The sequence below is a fragment of the Rhineura floridana genome, chromosome 19 (genome assembly GCF_030035675.1).
Source record: "Rhineura floridana isolate rRhiFlo1 chromosome 19, rRhiFlo1.hap2, whole genome shotgun sequence".
Classification (NCBI taxonomy): Eukaryota; Metazoa; Chordata; class Lepidosauria; order Squamata; family Rhineuridae; genus Rhineura; species Rhineura floridana.
In genome coordinates, this window is record NC_084498.1 from 24,887,233 (window position 1) to 24,904,815 (window position 17,583).

Genomic DNA, 17,583 nt, shown 5'->3' on the forward strand with positions numbered 1-17,583 from the left:
GTCCCAGGGCAAAAATCCGCCCAGCCAGCTTAGCTGCTGATACCGCCAACCTTTCCCCAAGGTTGGAGGGCAACCTCAAAGGACGTCTGCCCTTTGTCGCCGGCCTCCTACTGCCCGCTATCACAGCCAATCTCCTCTCGTCGCTGCTCCTCCCGCTGGCTGCTTGGACCGGGTACGAGGGGCCCTTTTACGCAAGCGCCAGTCCCCGCCTCCTCCCCAGCTCAGCAGAGGGCTGGTTCCTTTGTGATTGGCTTGCAGGGACGGGCAAACTCTTCTTCCGGCTTCTTCCTGAACTTTCCTCCAGTTCAGTGGTGTCGGACAGTGCGAGTACGCGCAGGGGAAATGGCCTTCCATTTTTTTTCTGAGCCGCTTAGGAGGCTATGCCGGTAGGCCAGTGAGTCTCCAGCCATAGGATCGCCTAGTGCTACCTGTGTGTTTTGCAAGGATCTGAGCTACTTGGCCACGTGGTTGCTTTATAAGCCGAGTCTGTCAAACAGCAAAGTTTGGTACTGGGCTTTGGGCAAGAGAGGAATCGCGTTTTCTAAAGAAAGGCGTCAACAAGCGGAGTCCATGGATCAAAAATGCCCCTCGCAACAACCGAGGGTGCTTTTTGGCAGGAAAGAAATACAGGTCTTTTGCCAAGAACCGCCCCGGATTGGTAACCCTTACCTGGAAGATGCTTTCCTCCAGGGTTACCTGAAAGCACATCTGCCCTCCAAGGTCTGTCTTTTATGTAATATACATATATATATATATACAATGTTCTCTGATGTCTAGGGAAACCTTAAATGTATTCAATTACTTCCCCCGATTAAAAAAAAAATCCAGTTCTTCACACATTTGACTAGAGTATCCAAAGGCCATCTCAGATATCACCCAATATTTCAGAAAGGAAAATCGAGACAGGCTTGTAACACCCCTACAAGGATCACAGCCCCAGCCCTCACTCTCCATTGCACATTGAGGAAAGTTCTCCCCTCTCTGCTATGTTAATTTACTGTCTAAGAAACGGCTTTATATTGAATCAGGCCATTTGGGCCATCTAGCTCAGTATTGCCTACACAGACTGGCAGCAGCTTTCCAGAATTTCAGGCAGGGACCCTTTCCCAGCACTACCTGGAAATGCGAGGGATTGAACCTGGTACCTTCCACCTGCAAAGCAGATGCTCTATCACAGAGCTGCGGCCTTTCCTCAAAGTAGTTTGCCCTCTGCTGATTAAAAAGCTAAAAGGGTGTTTGTTCTTTAATTTAGTTAGACAAGAATTGCACAATTGTCCTACACTGTCTGTTGTCTGCTGTTAAAAATAAACCTCACTAGCAGCAGCAGGTGAAATGTGAACTACATATGGGTAATTACTCTTAAGGCTTTGCTGTTATGGTTTATCTCCACAGCAATTACTAATCTTAGGGGCTAGTAAAGCAAGAGTTCTAATTAAACAGTGCCTCTACAACATTGAACAACAAAGCAATTTGGCTGCTATAAGAAAATTCTGCCCCTGGTATAACAGCTTCCCACTTAGTTATCTTAATTCACCGGCACCTTATTTACAAAATCTAATAATACTTAAATATAGAAGAGCTTTTACCTGAGCTAGATTGAACATATTGCCATCAGCTGTATTAGAAGGGCATTTGAAAACAATTCCACTGCAAAATCGTGCATGCCTATGCGGAGATGGTGGTGTTGAAACAGTAGCGTATGCTATGCTACTCTGCTCTTTCTAGAGAGATTTGAGAAGTGAGCTGATTACTCCACTGTGTTCAACTAACTTCTATATGGCTTTTCCTCTTGCAGACCAAGAGTGGAGGGTGACAGAAATGTCTGCAAATTTTTTAGCAGGTGCCATTAGAACAAGATCTACAATGGTACCTTGAGTTTTAATCTGAAACAATTCCTTTTTAGTCGATAGTTTTACTTGTCCATTTCTCTTACAATGATGGATTTTGAATATACAGTAGGGCCCCACATACGGCGGGTTACATTCCAGACCCCTGCTGAAAAGCAAAACCCGCCAAAAAGCGGAACTCCGTCAATAAAATGGTGCCTGACGCCCAAAAAACACTGTAAAAGCGGAACAAGCACCATATGAGTGGAGCCTTACTCTAACTGAAAACCGCCGTATTGGCGGAACACCGAAAAGTGGACTGCCGAAAAGCGGGGCCCTACTGTATCAATTTTATTGGTCAGCATTCTACATAAATACTAGAATTTTAGCAGGATTTAATGTGATTAAGCTGTATATCTGCTTTTTATTGTTTTTACTGTATATATTCCAATTGCAATTGCTTGTGGCTAATGCAGATAAAGGATTTGGTTTGCTTGGGTAATTATTCATGCGCAGATACGTAGAAGTAAATTTTGGCGTGCATGATAGCCTCCATAGCCACGCCTCCAAGGTGAGTCCAAAAGTACAGGCAGCTGTGTTTGTATCTGTTATTACACCCACCCACCCCAAAGAGCAGCAGTATGTAATATAATACCCAATTTATTAGGATCAGCATGACTGCAATCCTACTTCCTGGAAGTAAGCTTACTTCTGTCTGCATTAAGGTCAGCTTGTAAAACATGCTGAGCTTTAACACACTCAAAAATATCTTTAACCGGCTGAAATGCAACCTTTAGCTTTTAATTTGAAACGCAAATAATCTTGCAAAGAAGTGTTCCATTTAAACTGCTTGCACAAAGCAGGAATGCTATTGAAGAAAAGGAAAGCAGCATTGAGGCTCTGGTTGATTATTTCCTTCATCCTTTGATGCAGCTTAGAACCAGAAGCCACAAACTTGAAAGCCTTGTTATCGTCTCATTGCCAGAGCAAGGAGAGCCTCTCGGTTACCCTGGAGCTCTGGCAGATGACATCATCACCCCAGCTCTGGGGGGAAAAACATGCTCCCTTGTTCTCCCCCCTACTACACTACCGTTCATGCATGTATATCTGTACACTAGAGATTTATGTGTTTGTTTATCAAGATGTATGGACTGCCTAATAAAAAAAACTTTAAATGATTTACATAAAATAGTATAGAATATAAGAAAACACCAAATAAAATCAATCGAGTTTAAGAACAGAGTTTTAAGTGATGGGGAGCACAAGTGGGCAAGTGCTGTTGTGCTCATGTCCTGATTATGGGCTTCCCACAAGCATCTGGTTAGGTCCTGTGGAAAGAGAATGCTAAACTAGATGGGTCCGATCCAACAGGGGTCCTTTGCTATTCTTGTGCTCAGGTCCCTCCACCAGGGAGTGGTGAGGTCAGTCATTTGCAGGGAGCGCAAGACTTTGTTTAATGTTCTCATGCACCTTCTGGAAACTCGTTTTATGAGTGGTGCAAAGGTATGTTCATTTCTCCCTCTCCCCACATTCTTCTACTTTGTAGGTGTTTGCTGAGGTAAGTGTGGAGCTTGAGCGGTTTGGGGGTCGTGTGAAGAATGAAATTGATCTCCTGGGGCGCGAGTGTGAGTTAAATCCTCCCCAGTTGAAGCAGTTTGATGCCTGGGGGCAGCGTGTGGACCAGATTGTCACCTGCCCAGCCTGGAAGAGGATGAAGGAGATCTCAGCTGAGGAAGGGCTAATTGCAGAGGCTTATGAGAGGAGACACTCAAATTGGAGGTAAAAATATAAATTCAGTTGCAGACTCACAGTTAGCCACGCATCAGGCAAGTAACCCTGAACATTTCCATGACCCTTTAATATCATTTAAAGCCAGTTGTTCCTACAATGAGTTTGCCACATCTCTAAAATAAAATAAAGTCATTCTCTGCATGGCACATAGTTGAATTATGGAATTTGCTCCCACAAGGGTAGTGATGGCCACCAACTTGGATGGTTTTAAAAGGAAACGAGGCAAATTCACAGAGGGCACTATCAGTGGCTACTAGTCACAATGACTATGTTCTGCCTCTGAATACCAGTGGCTGGGAATTGCAAGGGAGAGAGTGCTATTGTGCTCATGTCCAGCGTGTGGGCTTTCCAGAAGAGGCATCTGGTTGGCCACTGTGAGAACAAGATACTGCACTAGATGGGCCTTTGGCCTGTTCCGTCAGGGCTCTTCTGGTGTTCGTTTGTAGCTGTACCTTAGCTAATCTCTCTCTACAGCAAAGAACATTTGTCCTTGGCGTTTCTAAATTTAGCAGGGCTTCGTTTCTCCTTCCACAGTCGAGTTCACCAGATTGCCAAACTGTATCTCTATGCACCTTCTGCCGGCGCCTTCACGTCTTCTCTCGCCATGACTGATGGTGCAGCAAAAGTAACAGAGGTGAGATTCTCCTACTCAGTGCTTCACAGATATAGCATTCCTGCATTGCTCTGAATTAACTGAAAAGTCTTAGACTTAGGTCGGAGATTCAGTTCCAGAATGCTGCGTCCAAAATAAGACACTCTGTCCATAAATTTCCCTTGCCAAAAGAAATAAAAATAAGCATAAAAAATCCTACCCACAAAAGTATCGTTTGGGACCAAAATATTCTTAATTGCTCTTGTGAAAAACTCAGTCTCTGTCCCCAATTTGTGAGCCCATTCACTCCACCTTCTCCTAATGAAGAGTTACTTGGGTCTTGTCTTCACTGCAAGCTTAGATCTAAACTGAGAAAGAATGCTGTCAGAAACCCTGGAGAGCTGCTGCCAGTCAGTGTAGACAACATTGAGCTGGATTGACCAATGGTCTGGCTTGGTATGTGACAGCTTGCTATGTTTTTAGATAGCAATGTAGCCCAAAGCCTCCCCTGATCAGGCCAGAGTGAGAGGAAGCAAACACTGGTGCGTGCTCTGCCTCAGGGCTCTGCTTAGACCCAAGAGGAGGTGGAGCAACCAGCTCTGCTGTAAAACTCTTCAGTCTCTGCCTGGAATTGCTTAGCCTTGCAATCCAGCTACTCCTTGCAAGACTCTGGACAGCTTTGGTCCAGGGTTCCTGGGTGTATCCCTGCTGTTCCTTCCAAGGTCATAGCTGTGCACACACCATGCATTTAAAGCACATCCCTACCTCCAGAGTGCTGAGAATTGTAGCTCTATGAGGGGTAAACTACAGTTCCCAGGATTGTCGGGGTGTGTGTGCATGTGTGCTTTAAATGTATTGTGTATACACAGCTCCTGTTGGACAGCTCCCCAGATGGTCTAGGCCTCTCATTGAAAACTCACTCCTGCTGCTTGTGTCCTACCACCACACTCAGCCCTTAGAAGTCATCATCCCAGTTTGGCACCAAGTTGATTTTGGGATCTAAAGAAATCCTGTTTCCCCCCTCCCCTTTCTCTCTGTTCTGCAACTTCAACAGTCCTTGGGTATCCCCAAGCCCCTGGAGGAAGCCTTTATTCATTTGACATCACGTGATCCCCTCAAATTTTGGACCTCTGGCCAGTGGATGACTGAACGCAAAGGGGGCTCAGATGTTGGTAAGTGTGCCCCAAAATGGGAAGGCCGAGTATCGGCTCTTTTCAGTAATACACAATGCCTCCTTAACCAATGAGTGGTGGTACAGCTAGGTAATTTTATACCTAGAACTCAGTGGTCTTGTGTGTGTGAGGGCATATTCCTTCATTTGTGTAGTGCACTAAACATATTTCTCTCCCCCCACTATTCCCTGCTGACAACGTTCCTCATAGAGCAAAACAGTATATCAACCCTGATGACAATGAAAATAATATTCTGAGCATGTACAATTTCACATTTTAAAAACTCACTTAACCCAGCACCGTCACGACTGCAGGAATAAAATGTTATCCCCCCATACGCAGTCTCTTAGTTTCTAATATGATTCTGTTTGGGTATGTTGCTCTGTGTATACTCGTTTAGAATGTGAATAAGAAAGAGAAATAAATTATGATGTATCTAAAACGTTCAATGGCCTTATGACAGTTTGTAAACTTAAAAAGATCTCTCTGCAAGGTTTTGTCAAATAGGCCAGACATTCGCTGGCCCCATAGCAATCACTGGTGCTGGGTGGGATACAGCCAGTCCTACAGCTTGCACACCTTGCAGCTGCTTACAGTTGCCTAGCACTGCTTATACATAACCTTAGGAGCATAGGAAGCTGCCTTATACCCAGTCAGTATTGTCTACAGCAACCGGCAGCAGCTCTCCAAGGTTTCAAGCAGGGTTCTCTTCCAGCCGTATCTGGCGACAGTGGGGATTGAACCTGGGACCTTCTGCATGGTAGACAGATGCTCTGCCACTGAGCTGTGGCCCTTCCCCAAAGTTTACCTAGATGTCAACCTCTTTTCCCTTTGTATGACTGAATGATTGATAGTATCGCTTTTTATTCAGCTTGAAGCCTGTGCTGGTCCTTTATGAAGATCCCCAGCAGCTAAGTGCGTACGTTCTTTTCTTGCAGCTGGTGGCACAGAGACCATTGCCCTGGAACGCCCTGATGGTAGCTACAGTCTCCATGGCTTGAAATGGTTTACGACAGCCACCGATTCGGATATGACATTGACACTGGCAAGGACTGTGGCTGCCAACGGGCAAATAGAGCAGGTCAGATTCCCAGATGGCCTAAGGAAGAGGAAGGAGCAGCAAGGAAGCAGAAGCCAGTAACATAGGGGGGGGGAACAGGATCAGCTGATCAGTGCTTATAGGAAGTCTGGCTTTGGGCAGGGATCAGCTGCACTAAAGAGTTCCCACTTGAGAACTTCATAGTGTGGCTGATCTCTGCAGGGCTTGCTGTCACTACCTATCTGCCTTGCTTGCCAAGGAACAGTTGGGAACGCTCTTTAAGGATCTTGACAGTTCTTTTTGCAGCCGCATCTTTACCTACTCCACGCTTATGTCACACATAATGTCAGGTGTGGGGCAGACGGGTGTAGTTTGGGGAAAATAGTGTTGCGGGCCAAATTAGGGCCCTTGCTGGCCTTAATGTGGCCCTCGGTCTGAAGGTTCCCACACTGCAGCAATGCATTGCATGATGTCTTTGTTTGTAGCTCCATTCTCTTTAGCCATTCTCACCTCAGCATCCTTGGCTGCAGGGCTCCAAAGGCCTGTCTCTGTTCTACCTGGAAGTACGCAATAAGGAGGGGAAGCTGAACGGAATCGAGATCCAACGGCTGAAAGAGAAGCTGGGCACAAGGCAGGTGCCGACTGCGGAGCTGCTCCTGGATGGAGCCAGGGCATTCCGGGTAAGCCAAACGGGTGGCGCAGAGAACACGTGGGGACCCAAAGCTCACTTTCTGCTCCCCAGCTCAGGGAGGTGGGAAGGGAAGGGGGTCTGGAGCAGGGCAGGTCTCTGGATTTTGCCCATAGGGGGGGCTGTTGTGTAGGAGCAAACAGGACCTCTAGTGGCCAATGCAGCATGCATCAGAATTTTAGTTTCTTTAGGAAAAAGCATGACACTGGTGAGCAACGCCAGCTGAAATCTTATGGTACCTAGAGGAAAGCTGAGCAGGCCTCTTAGGTGTATCCATGTGCACGACAGTGATGGTGGGATGCGCCGTTGGCATCCTTCACAGCCTTTCCTCATAGCTTTTACCCTGTGGTCCCTACCTTTCAAGTCCACTTGTTCGTTAGTCTTCCTGCCCTTCCTGCCTCTATTATGCAGGTCCTTCCCAAAGAATGGGGTCTTAATTTTCATTAACATTTGCTTTGAATGCTTCAGGTTTATTCTGTTTACAGAGCCCCCCACCTCCTTTCCCATTCCTCTTGTTTATCACATATAAGCTACTCTTCCTTTCCCTGTATCTGTGCAAATTCAACTTTGACTGCAGAATTGGCGCAGAGTTCCCACAGCTTTGCATGGGCGTTTGGCCAGGGAAAAAGGCTATTATAGGCTTTTATGCCCCCAGGGAGCAAAGAGATTTCCTGTTAGCAACCCGCAATCCAGTCCATAGCAGTTGACTTCATTCTAGCTCCTGCTTCTTCCAGATCTCTGCAGAGGGCCGGGGTGTGGCTTCCATTGCCAGCATGCTGACCATCACTAGGATCCATAATGCCATTTCTGCCGTTGCAAGCATGAGAAGGTGATTCTTGCCCCCTTCCCTGAGACTTACTGGACAGGATCCAAGGGGTGCCTTGGCGTAGTTAGCTATTTGAATTATGCTGTTGTCTGAAGGAGTGTTTTAAGTAAAATGAAGTTGGCTACAAAAATTAATCCCGAAAATACACTTTAGAAGCTCCTGACTTCCAAACTGTGGTAGCGTCTTGGAAGCAGCTTGTACAAAATGAAGACCCTTGTTCAACTCAATTCCAGTCACATGCACACCATACATTTAAAGCACATGAGTTCCCACAAAGACTCATGAGAACTGTAGTTTGTTAAAGGTGCTGGGAATTGCAGCTCTGTGATTCTTTGGGAGAAGCCATGTGCGTGAAATGTGCATTAAATGTATGGTGTGGATGCAACTTTCCTGTTCTGTCTGTTTGCAAATAAATCAACTGCTTATATGCTACCCTTACTTACCTTAAGCAAAAGTTTATGCGGAGCAAGGGTGGGGAAGCTGTGGCCTTCCAGAAGTTGTGAGACTGCCACTGCCTCATCCCTGGCTAGTGATTATGCTGGCTGGGGCTGATGGGACTCGGAGTCCAACATCATCTGGAGGACCACAGGTTCCCCTCCCACATTATTGAGAAATGGGAACACTGTTGTCATATTGGGGAGACATAGATCTCTAGGTGGGAGGATGTTTATAATACGTGAGCAATGAAGTCGTCGTGCCTCAAGTGTAAGACCTTAAGTAGTCAACTCCCATGATAGCAAAGTGATACTTTTAAAGTGTAATTAAGGTATGACATGGGAGCATGAAAAGCATAGCTGGGTGTATTTAATTAGCTAAAAATGACCACTCCTTGTGGAGTGGCTTTGCTCCCACCTCCAGAGTGATCACCATGGCAAGGGATTATGCCACCAAGAGGGAAAGCTTTGGGAAAACCCTGAAGGATCACCCGCTGCACATGCAGACCTTGGCTCGAATGGAGGTGAGCATTCAGAACTGCTGTTTTTGTGTGGCCTTGATTGTTAAGGGCAAGGAGTGCCAGTGCAGCACCTGTGGGCGCAATGGTGCCTTTGAGGTCTTCCACTGGGACCCACAAAGTTTCTGCCCCTCCACAGCATCCATGCTCATGGTCCCCTTGGTCATGAGGTGGTGACAGTGGCTTCCTCTTTCTCCCTTAAAAGTCCGTAGAACCGAAGGAAGAAGTTGGAAGAGTGACTCTCTTTTCCAACACTTGCTTTCGGCTTTCAAGATTAATTTTACTGGATCCGACTTTAACCCAGATCCCTTAGAAAAGGAAAGTGCCTGGGTGTGCCCCTTCTGTTTTTCTTAGTCTTGTGGGGGTGGGGACGAGAAGCGACTGGGTGGTGGCAGTAGCATCCGTGACACTCATTCAGGGCCTAAAAAGGATGGTGGCCTCTGATTAAGAGGAAGCCCCTGACAAAGTAGTAAGTAGGTTCTTCTCACTGTAGACTTCCTGACATTAATTGGCCTCCAAGTGTTGTTAGGGGAACATCTCCCATCATCCCTGACCATTGGCCATGCAGTCTGGGGCTGATGGGAGTTGGAGTCCAAGAGCATCTGGAGGGCCACAGATGTTCCCCATCCCTGGCCTGTTATTGAAGTAATTCTACATGTCTGAAGCACCCTGAGCTTCATTTATCCAAATGCCATAGTTTCAAGCCTGGAAGCGGGCCTATGGCAAGTCAATCTGTAGAACAAGCACTTTTACAAGTGTCACATAATGTTCATTCCGCAGTTGCAAGAAATTGATATTTTAGTGTTGCAGCGCTTACTCTTTCAAAATCCTTGCCTTGCATTGATATTAGGCAGGCAATCTGCTGAGATTTATCTTTTGATGATTACTATGTGTTTTAATGTCTGTTTTTATTGCTATTTTTAATGAACATTTTGTACTGTTTTATGTAAACTGCTTAGAGTTTTTTTTATCAGACAGTATATAAAAAAATATATATATTTTTATTAAGCAGCGTATAAATGTGGCCATTTAGCCATACTGAACCACAGAATTACAGAGCACTTCAGAGAAAAAGTTAGGATCCCTTTTGATGTCAGGTTAGAAAAACCTCTTCCTTAATTAATATGGCAGCAACTGGAAAACAATGTTTGTCTCACTTAGCCACGGGATTGCCTAGGCCTAAAAAAGGACATAGGAAGCTTCCTTGCATTGAGTCAGACCATTGGTCTGTCTAGCTCAGTCATGTCTACACTGGCAGTAGCTCTCCAGGGTTTCAGGCAGCTAGTCTCTCCCAGCCTGGAGATACTAGGGACTGAACCCAGGACCTTCTGCATACAAAGCAATGCTTTGTTACTGAGCTATGGCCCTTACCCAGTATGGCTTCTCTGGTTCTCTAGCCTGGTCCTGATTAGTGAAAAACATTGGGCAGCCCCCGCCCAAATGACCCCCGACGGTCTTGCCCGCGCAGGTTCAAACCCGAGGAGCATTCCTGCTGCTGATGGAGATGGGGAGACTGCTTGGGCTGGAAGAAACCAAGAACGCCACACAGCAGGAACAGCACATGCTTAGGCTGCTGACACCCGTGGTGAAACTTTACACTGGGAAACAGGTAGATCGTTTCCTTTCTTCCTGGACTCTGATGCACAAAGGAAGGATGCATATAGGAGCCACACGTTGACTGGGGCTGGGGAAGGAAAAGAAGGACCAAAGTTTGTTGTTGCTTAATGGTCAAGTGATGCTGTTCTCAGGTGCAGACACTGCACAGTGGGATTGTACCCCATGCCATCACTCTGACCCAGTTCGTTGACAGCTCTATATGTTATGCACATTGTGTGTATGAGGAAGCCGGCAGAGACCAGGGCAGGCTCTATGGATATTAAAGGTTTATGGGAAGATGCATATACCAGAGTTATATGTTGCAGGCTGTTGCTGTTATCTCCGAAGGGCTGGAGTGTTTCGGAGGGCAGGGCTACATGGAAGATACAGGCTTGGCAGCAGCTTCCCGGGATGCCCAGGTACTGAGCCACCACAAAAAAGAAAACACCCCAAATTGTCTTTTCCTGACCTCCTCCTTTCACAGCTTGAACCCTACAGCAGTGCTACTTGAGCAGAGAAGGGGATGGAAAGTGAATCTAAAGTCTACATTGTGCTTCTGTTGTTTTGACTCTTCCTCGCCAATAGCTCTTGCTTGCCGCAGCCTTCTCAAGCTCACAACAGAACTAGACCAGCCCTCAGAATCGGCACTCTTTGATAGATTTCAGAAGGCTACCTGTGTTCATTTCTTACAGCAAAAGGAGAATTTGGGGCACCTTAAAGACTTAGAGATTTACTAAACATATTTTATCTCTTTGAAGAAATAACAGTAGTCCTGAGAAACTGCATCCAACTCACAATTAACACTGAAGTTAAAGAGTCCCAGGTATTTCAAAAGTAAATCCAGTTACAAACTGTAGAGAAATAGCTGCTCTAAACTATTTCTAAGATGTTCTGTGTGAACAACTACTAATCCCAGAGACAGAAGAAATCTAAACAAGTTTTTATCTTTGGTGTAAGAGTAGATACATTTCTGAACTTCAGAACGTTTACCTAGCAGAACTGTGAAGGTATTTTTTTTCTCAGCTACAAAGAGCATGATCTGGGAATAGTTACAGACACAAAGCAGGTTGGATGATTTACTATATAGATTTCAGGAAAGATGCTTCATTTGGAGTGATAAGCAGTTGTTTCTACTCTTCCATCCCTTACCGGTTCAGTCTCTCACCTTTCTTCAATGTTTTATATTGCGGTGACCCTTGTGATTCCCTTTTGCTGCCCCACTTTTCTTTACAACTAATCGCAGAATCTCACTGGCTGTTTCCCCAACAGGTGCTAACAATCTGGGAGGGAACAACAAATATCCTCTCTCTGGATGTTCTGCGCGCCCTTGTCAAGAGCCAAGGAAAAGTGCTGGATGCGTTTTTCTCTACTGCCCAGGTGAGCTCTCTGTAATTACTTTACAGATGTCACTGCCGCATATGTAATCCTCAGCTACTTTCCCCAACCTGATACCCTCCAGATGGTGTGGACTACAGTTCCCATCAGCCCCAGCCAGCACAGTCATACTGATGGGAGTTGTAGTCCAAACTATCTGGAGGGCACTAGGTTGGGGAATACCACACTAAGCCATTGTTAAGGCTGCAAAGGGGAAGGGGGAGAGAATTAAGGGAGAGGGAAGTGCAAAATTCCTGGCCTCTTAACTATGATAAAAGAGTTTTGCAACATTATGTCTACATTCTGCCCAGAGGGATTTTTAAAAAGTGACTTTAGGATAGGAGATAAAATTCAAACGTCAGAAAGACAAAAACAGATGGTTATTTTCTAGACATCATGCATCAGTGGAGTAGGGGCCACACTTATTAACAAGCCACTATACTTTTAACAGCCATGCTGGCTGGGCTGATGAGAGCAGAAGTCCAAAACCCCTGGAGGACACCAAGCTGGGGAAGGCTGCTGTAAGAGGTGGCAATAGCATCTGATCTAGGTGGCCTGACTGTTAGCCACGATGCCAAATGGAGCCTCCAAATACAGAGACATTCTACCAGATGCTGGGAGATTGCTGGACCCATATTGTTCTCCTTTTGAGCTTCCCTCGAACATTTATTTGAACACAGAGTACTGAGCCGGGCAGATAGCTTTAGGAATATGGTGAAAGCACACCTCTGCCTAGAGCCACACTTTCTATATTACTATGTGACAAATGGTTTTATACTGAGGCACAAGTTGAGCTCAGAGAATGTTGTAGACACCTCTGTGTGTTTGTGTATACACATACACACACTTTTGTTACTTAAAAAAATTGTGTAAGCCTGCTGTGAGTTTGGAGGCTCCTTCCATATTTACCTTGGCAGCTGGACAATCCTAGCTCAATGATACGCTTTCGTATTCAAACACCACATGCTGGGAATATTTGTCTCTTGAACTCCCCCACCAGGTATACGGAATAGCCCCTATTGAAGCTGCCCACTGTATTGGATACTGCATGACTTTGCAACTGCAGCAGAGCTTACAAAAACCCTGGCTAATTTAATGTCCTCTGAATCCAGAGCTGCTGCTTTGTATTTGCCAGGAGCAGGAGCAGCACTGAAGGTTTGACACCCCACCTTCATTAATTTAGCTGGCTGATGTGAATAGCTACTGTGATTAATTTGCAGACATCTAAGTTTAACATAATGGACCCAGACTGTCTTTTTTAATATTTCACCACACATGTTGTTGGAGTCCCCCATCAGCCCCAGCCAGCCTGACCACTACTCAAGGATGAGGGGAGTTGTAGTCTAGTTGTGGTCCAAGGGTATGGTCTGAAGGCACACCAGGCCACTGGGTTTGCTGAAACCAAGCAGGCCTGGCCAATGCCTGGATGGGAAACCACATGTATGCTGCCTTGGGTTCCTTGATGAAAGAAAGGCGGGGTATAAATGTAAGAAAATAAAAACATGTGGAGGATCACACTTACACTATAGGATAGCACTTATACCGCTGATGAACTCAAGTTCACAAGAGCTTGTGCCATACGAACTTCTGTTAATCTTTTAAGGTGCCACAAGGCTTTTTCTTGTTTTTGCTAAAGTAGACTAACATAGCTACCCATCTCTTAAAAAAATTAAGAAGTTAGAACTGAAAAGATGGTTTGGATTGGATAGCAGTACTGGGTGTTTTGAGAAACACTCTGTTTATCCTGTGACTGATTTCCTTGCAGGCCAAGTCGAAGGTGGCTCTTGGCTTCTCTGAACTAGAACCTTCTGTGCAAAGAGTTGAAAACGCTCTTCACAAACTCAGACAGTTCACTCAGAAAATAAGCTCAAAGGAGGCAGTCGGGATGCAGCTGGCTGCAAGAGACTTTGCCTACACTCTCGCACGGATCTATGGAGGTAGTTGAAAGCATTGTGAAAGAATTGCTTTGCCAACTTATTACAAAATGATTTGGAGTTAAGTGCAGTGAGTTACAGGGAACCTTATGATCTCTGGGTGTTTCTTGATGATCATCTGACCCAACAGTGCGCTGTAAGTCTATAAAAATGTAAATGCTGCCTTCAAGTCGATTGCGACTTATGGCGACCCTATGAAGAGGGTTTTCATGAGGCTGAGAGGCAGTGACTGGCCCAAGGTCCCCCAGTGAGCTTCATGGCTATGTGGGGATTCGAAGCCTGGTCTTCCAGGTTGCAGTCACAAAATTCTGGCTGGACACACAGCCACATAGTAAGTAAGGCACTCTCCTAAGTAGGTTTAAAATGCCCTAATGTAAAAGATGCAAAGAACTGGGGCTGGGTAGGAGAGAAGAAAAGAAACCCGTAACTGAGAAACTGTTTCCAATATGCACTGTGAAGATCAAAAATAAAACTACAATAAGCGCAAAATGTGCTTTTATTCCCAATGCAAACATATCTAGCTTCCTCATGCCACACAGCAAGAAGGTAGCACCAAATCAGTGGAGCTAAAAAAGAATTAAATTCCCATCACACAGCTGAATTTATTGGAAAGCCAACACATACCAAGTAGGAGTACCTCATTTTCATTCAGGTGATTGTTCCTAAAAACGTGTCCTGAATTCTAAGAAACTGATGGATGCACAGTCTTCTGTCCCTCCCAACTACCCTAGCCTTACGTAAGCAGGTTGGCAGTGGGCAATAATCTTTTTGTCACTTGAGAAACACACAATGGCCCAGTCATCTTCCTTTCAACTTTTGCCTTGTGAATAAAGTCTGGCAGGGATACCATCCAATGGGGGGGGGGGTAGGAGAGGAAGAGATGGCAGTAGATCTTGAGTCCTGCTGCTTCAGTGATATTTGGGTTTATGCAGGGGCTAAAACATTCACAAACTAGCCCATACGCTCCACAAGCCCACTTGCTTTACTTTTGAATGTCAGCTGCTTTGGGTCACTTCAGTGAATACAGCAACTAGCAGAAATAATAAATAAAATGTGGGCCAGAATGATTCAGGCGTGACTGGCAGATCTCCCTGGCACAAGGGGGAGGAACCTTTTTCAGGTAGGAGGCTGCATTCTATTCTGGGCAACCTTGCCAGTGGTGGGCAGGGCCAGAGGCAAAAGTAGGCGGAGCAGCAAATGTTAATTTGACCTTTGTGCAGTAGACTAGGGTCTATGCACACTCACATACTTCTCTCTATCCTCCATCCAAGCAAGCAAGATTATTAAACATTCCAGCCAGGTAAAAACACTCAAGGAGGCTATGAAGCAAGGCTGGTGAGGGGTGTGGCTTGGGCAGGGTCTCAAGGGCCAGATAGGCCAAATTTGTCCCCTGGGCCTGAGGCCCCACATGCCTGCTCTAACAGCATAATGCGCTTGGATGATAGCCCAGAAATGTTAACAGCCTATGCGTTTGCTTTATGTAGGAGTTCTCTTGCTGGAACATGCTGCCAGGCCTAACGCATCAGCCACGGACATCTATACTGCTCAGAGGTATTCAATAAGCTTATCCCAGCCTTCAAAGCAAGGACTGAAGAAAGAGATGGGCAGTCCTGGAACGCCGAAAGTCAATGTAGCTGTCTAGGATGACGACGGCTCAAGCGAAAGGGGCCTAATTGAAAGGACAGGGGTGTGTGATATGGGCGAGGAGGTGGCCGACTCTCGCATAACCAGTTCAAATTCTTCAGCAGGGGTTGTCCAGTATTATTTGGCTTTCTCAAGAGACCCCACATGCTTGTGGTCATTAGGCTCTAGAGCGTGAATGGTAGGGCAGATGCTATCAACTCTCTTAGATATCAATATTAGACCCTGATGACTGAGGGATGGCACTGGGTTTCCAAAATGCATTAAGGCAAAGGTTGTAGTTGAACCTTTAAACATTACCTGCAGCAAGAGAGAGACTGATGTGTTCAAAGTTTAAAACTAGGTTTTCACTTCAAAGGGCTTTACTGCATCTCTTACAGATGGTGTCACCAAGACCTCTGCCCTGTCGACAGTGAAGACAAAGCTGGCGCTTACAGCACTGAAGCAGCTTCTATGGATACTTCCTTGGTTTACGACAGACATCCAGTTCTGAAAGGAAGGCTGTAACAAAGAATAAAGAGAGCAAAAGAGATACTATGCGCTATCCTGGAATAAAAAGCAGAGGGAGTGTACTCTAAGAGATAAAACAGTGTAATTTGCCCTGGAGTAAGGTGGTAAACGTAATCATACCTGCACATCCCACTCTCTCATACTTGCCATTGCCTAGATAGAAAAAGTGTGCTGGAACGCATGTTAGGTGCTGTGAACTTCGGTGATGTCCAAGCTGAGGTCAATAGTAGAAGGCTTGTGCTATGGCTGACTTGGGCCTGAAAGTCTCTTTAAGGCTAAGCATATCTGCTGTGCATTGAATGGTTTACTATTGAGGCAGTCCACAAATGAATCAATCAAAATCTCTCAATGAATATTAAGTATGGTCCTCACTACATCTTGAGTGCGTAAGTCAGACAATTGATAAGGTGAACACTATTGGAACAAATGCAAGCTTTACAGCATTGGAGAGAAAAATGCTTTTCTGTTAAAATCAAATAAAAGTTAATAAATGCTTTTAAAAAGTTCTGTTTGGCAATTAAATATTTGAAGAGCAGCATCTGCATTAAACAAAAAACTGGCGTTAGCGACCAGTCCCCAGCTGTGTGGTTCTGAAAGCTGGTTTCCTTCCTCCAAGTTCCTGCATGAGAGATGTGTAGAATCCCATGAAGCCTTTGTGTTTTCTTCAAAAGAGTGGAAGTACCCCTCTTGGTTTCAATGTGAGATTGCATTGCCCCAATATTGTGGTTGCACAACATGACAATGAATCCTAGAAGGCCCAAAGCAATTCAGCTCTTCCTGCGCAGGCAGATAGTGCCACCCAAAATGCATCCTGGACAACACAAGTATACATTTGGCCAGATGTTGGCAGAAGTAGACCACAGGCCACTGGGAAGTTTCTGCTGGATTCATCTAGCACCCGTTGGTGGCTGCAATTCTTGCAAAGGATGCTAGATTAAGTGGACCTTGACCCTGATGTAGTAAGGCACCAGTTATTCAAATGAGAGCATGAGACAAGAAGCAGGTCTTGCTCCTAAGAGTTTCCTTCCCTGCAACCACCGAGATGACATTCATTATGAACAAGGAGATCCTGCATTCAAGTGAGTAGGGTCTCCTCTTTTCATCTAACTTCCATCAACCATGAGGGAAGAGTGCACGAGCCCAAGGCTGGATGCAATTATTTATTATTATTAATAATTGATTAGATTTATAACCCATCCTTCCAATAGGAGCCCAGAGAGGCAATCCATGGGTGCAAGTCACAACTGAACAGTCTTTTAAGCTATTCCTGTACCTGCGAGTTCATGGCATTACAAGTATATGAAGACGGCTTGGCAAAACCAACAAGCTCATTATGGAATATAAACCAAACCTGATCTGCAAAGACAGGTGGCATTGACGCTTGCAGTGTGACAAGTTCTCTGCATGCAGCAAGCTCTTGCCTAAAAATTTTGGGAAAAGAAATTGATACCACTAGATGTGATGTTGGCCACTAGAGCTTAAAATGGCTTTAAAGGGAAATTAAAGAAATTCATGGAGGATAAGGCTGTCAGTGGCTACTAGTCATGACGGCTTATGTGCACCCTTCAGGTTCAAAGGTATCGTGCCTCTTGGTATGTTCTGCGTGGGTAAGTGAGGACTGTTGCCTTGGTGGTGGGCTTCT

General features: G+C 45.4%; 1 protein-coding gene across 1 annotated transcript; it reads left to right on the plus strand.

Moving 5' to 3' along the window:
- The first annotated feature begins 276 nt into the window (after positions 1 to 276).
- On the plus strand, positions 277 to 16,444 carry LOC133373228 (acyl-CoA dehydrogenase family member 11-like). The gene is made up of 14 exons (XM_061602689.1): positions 277 to 720; positions 3,373 to 3,605; positions 4,152 to 4,251; positions 5,264 to 5,381; positions 6,320 to 6,462; positions 6,951 to 7,100; positions 7,843 to 7,937; positions 8,793 to 8,892; positions 10,355 to 10,495; positions 10,809 to 10,901; positions 11,752 to 11,859; positions 13,622 to 13,793; positions 15,275 to 15,341; positions 15,812 to 16,444. Exons 1-14 carry the CDS (start codon positions 571 to 573, stop codon positions 15,936 to 15,938), a joined length of 1,797 nt encoding a protein of 598 aa, XP_061458673.1. The 5' UTR covers positions 277 to 570; the 3' UTR covers positions 15,939 to 16,444.
- Positions 16,445 to 17,583: the final 1,139 nt, after the last annotated feature.

Excerpts from the sequence above, each read along its gene's own strand:
- LOC133373228 (XM_061602689.1), top strand. The coding sequence starts at position 571 with ATGGATCAAAAATGCCCCTCGCAACAACCGAGGGTGCTTTTTGGCAGG. Across the intron at positions 5,382-6,319 it reads CAAAGGGGGCTCAGATGTTG|CTGGTGGCACAGAGACCATT; the intron begins GTAAGTGTGCCC and ends CTTTTCTTGCAG. Across the intron at positions 7,938-8,792 it reads GCCGTTGCAAGCATGAGAAG|AGTGATCACCATGGCAAGGG; the intron begins GTGATTCTTGCC and ends TCCCACCTCCAG.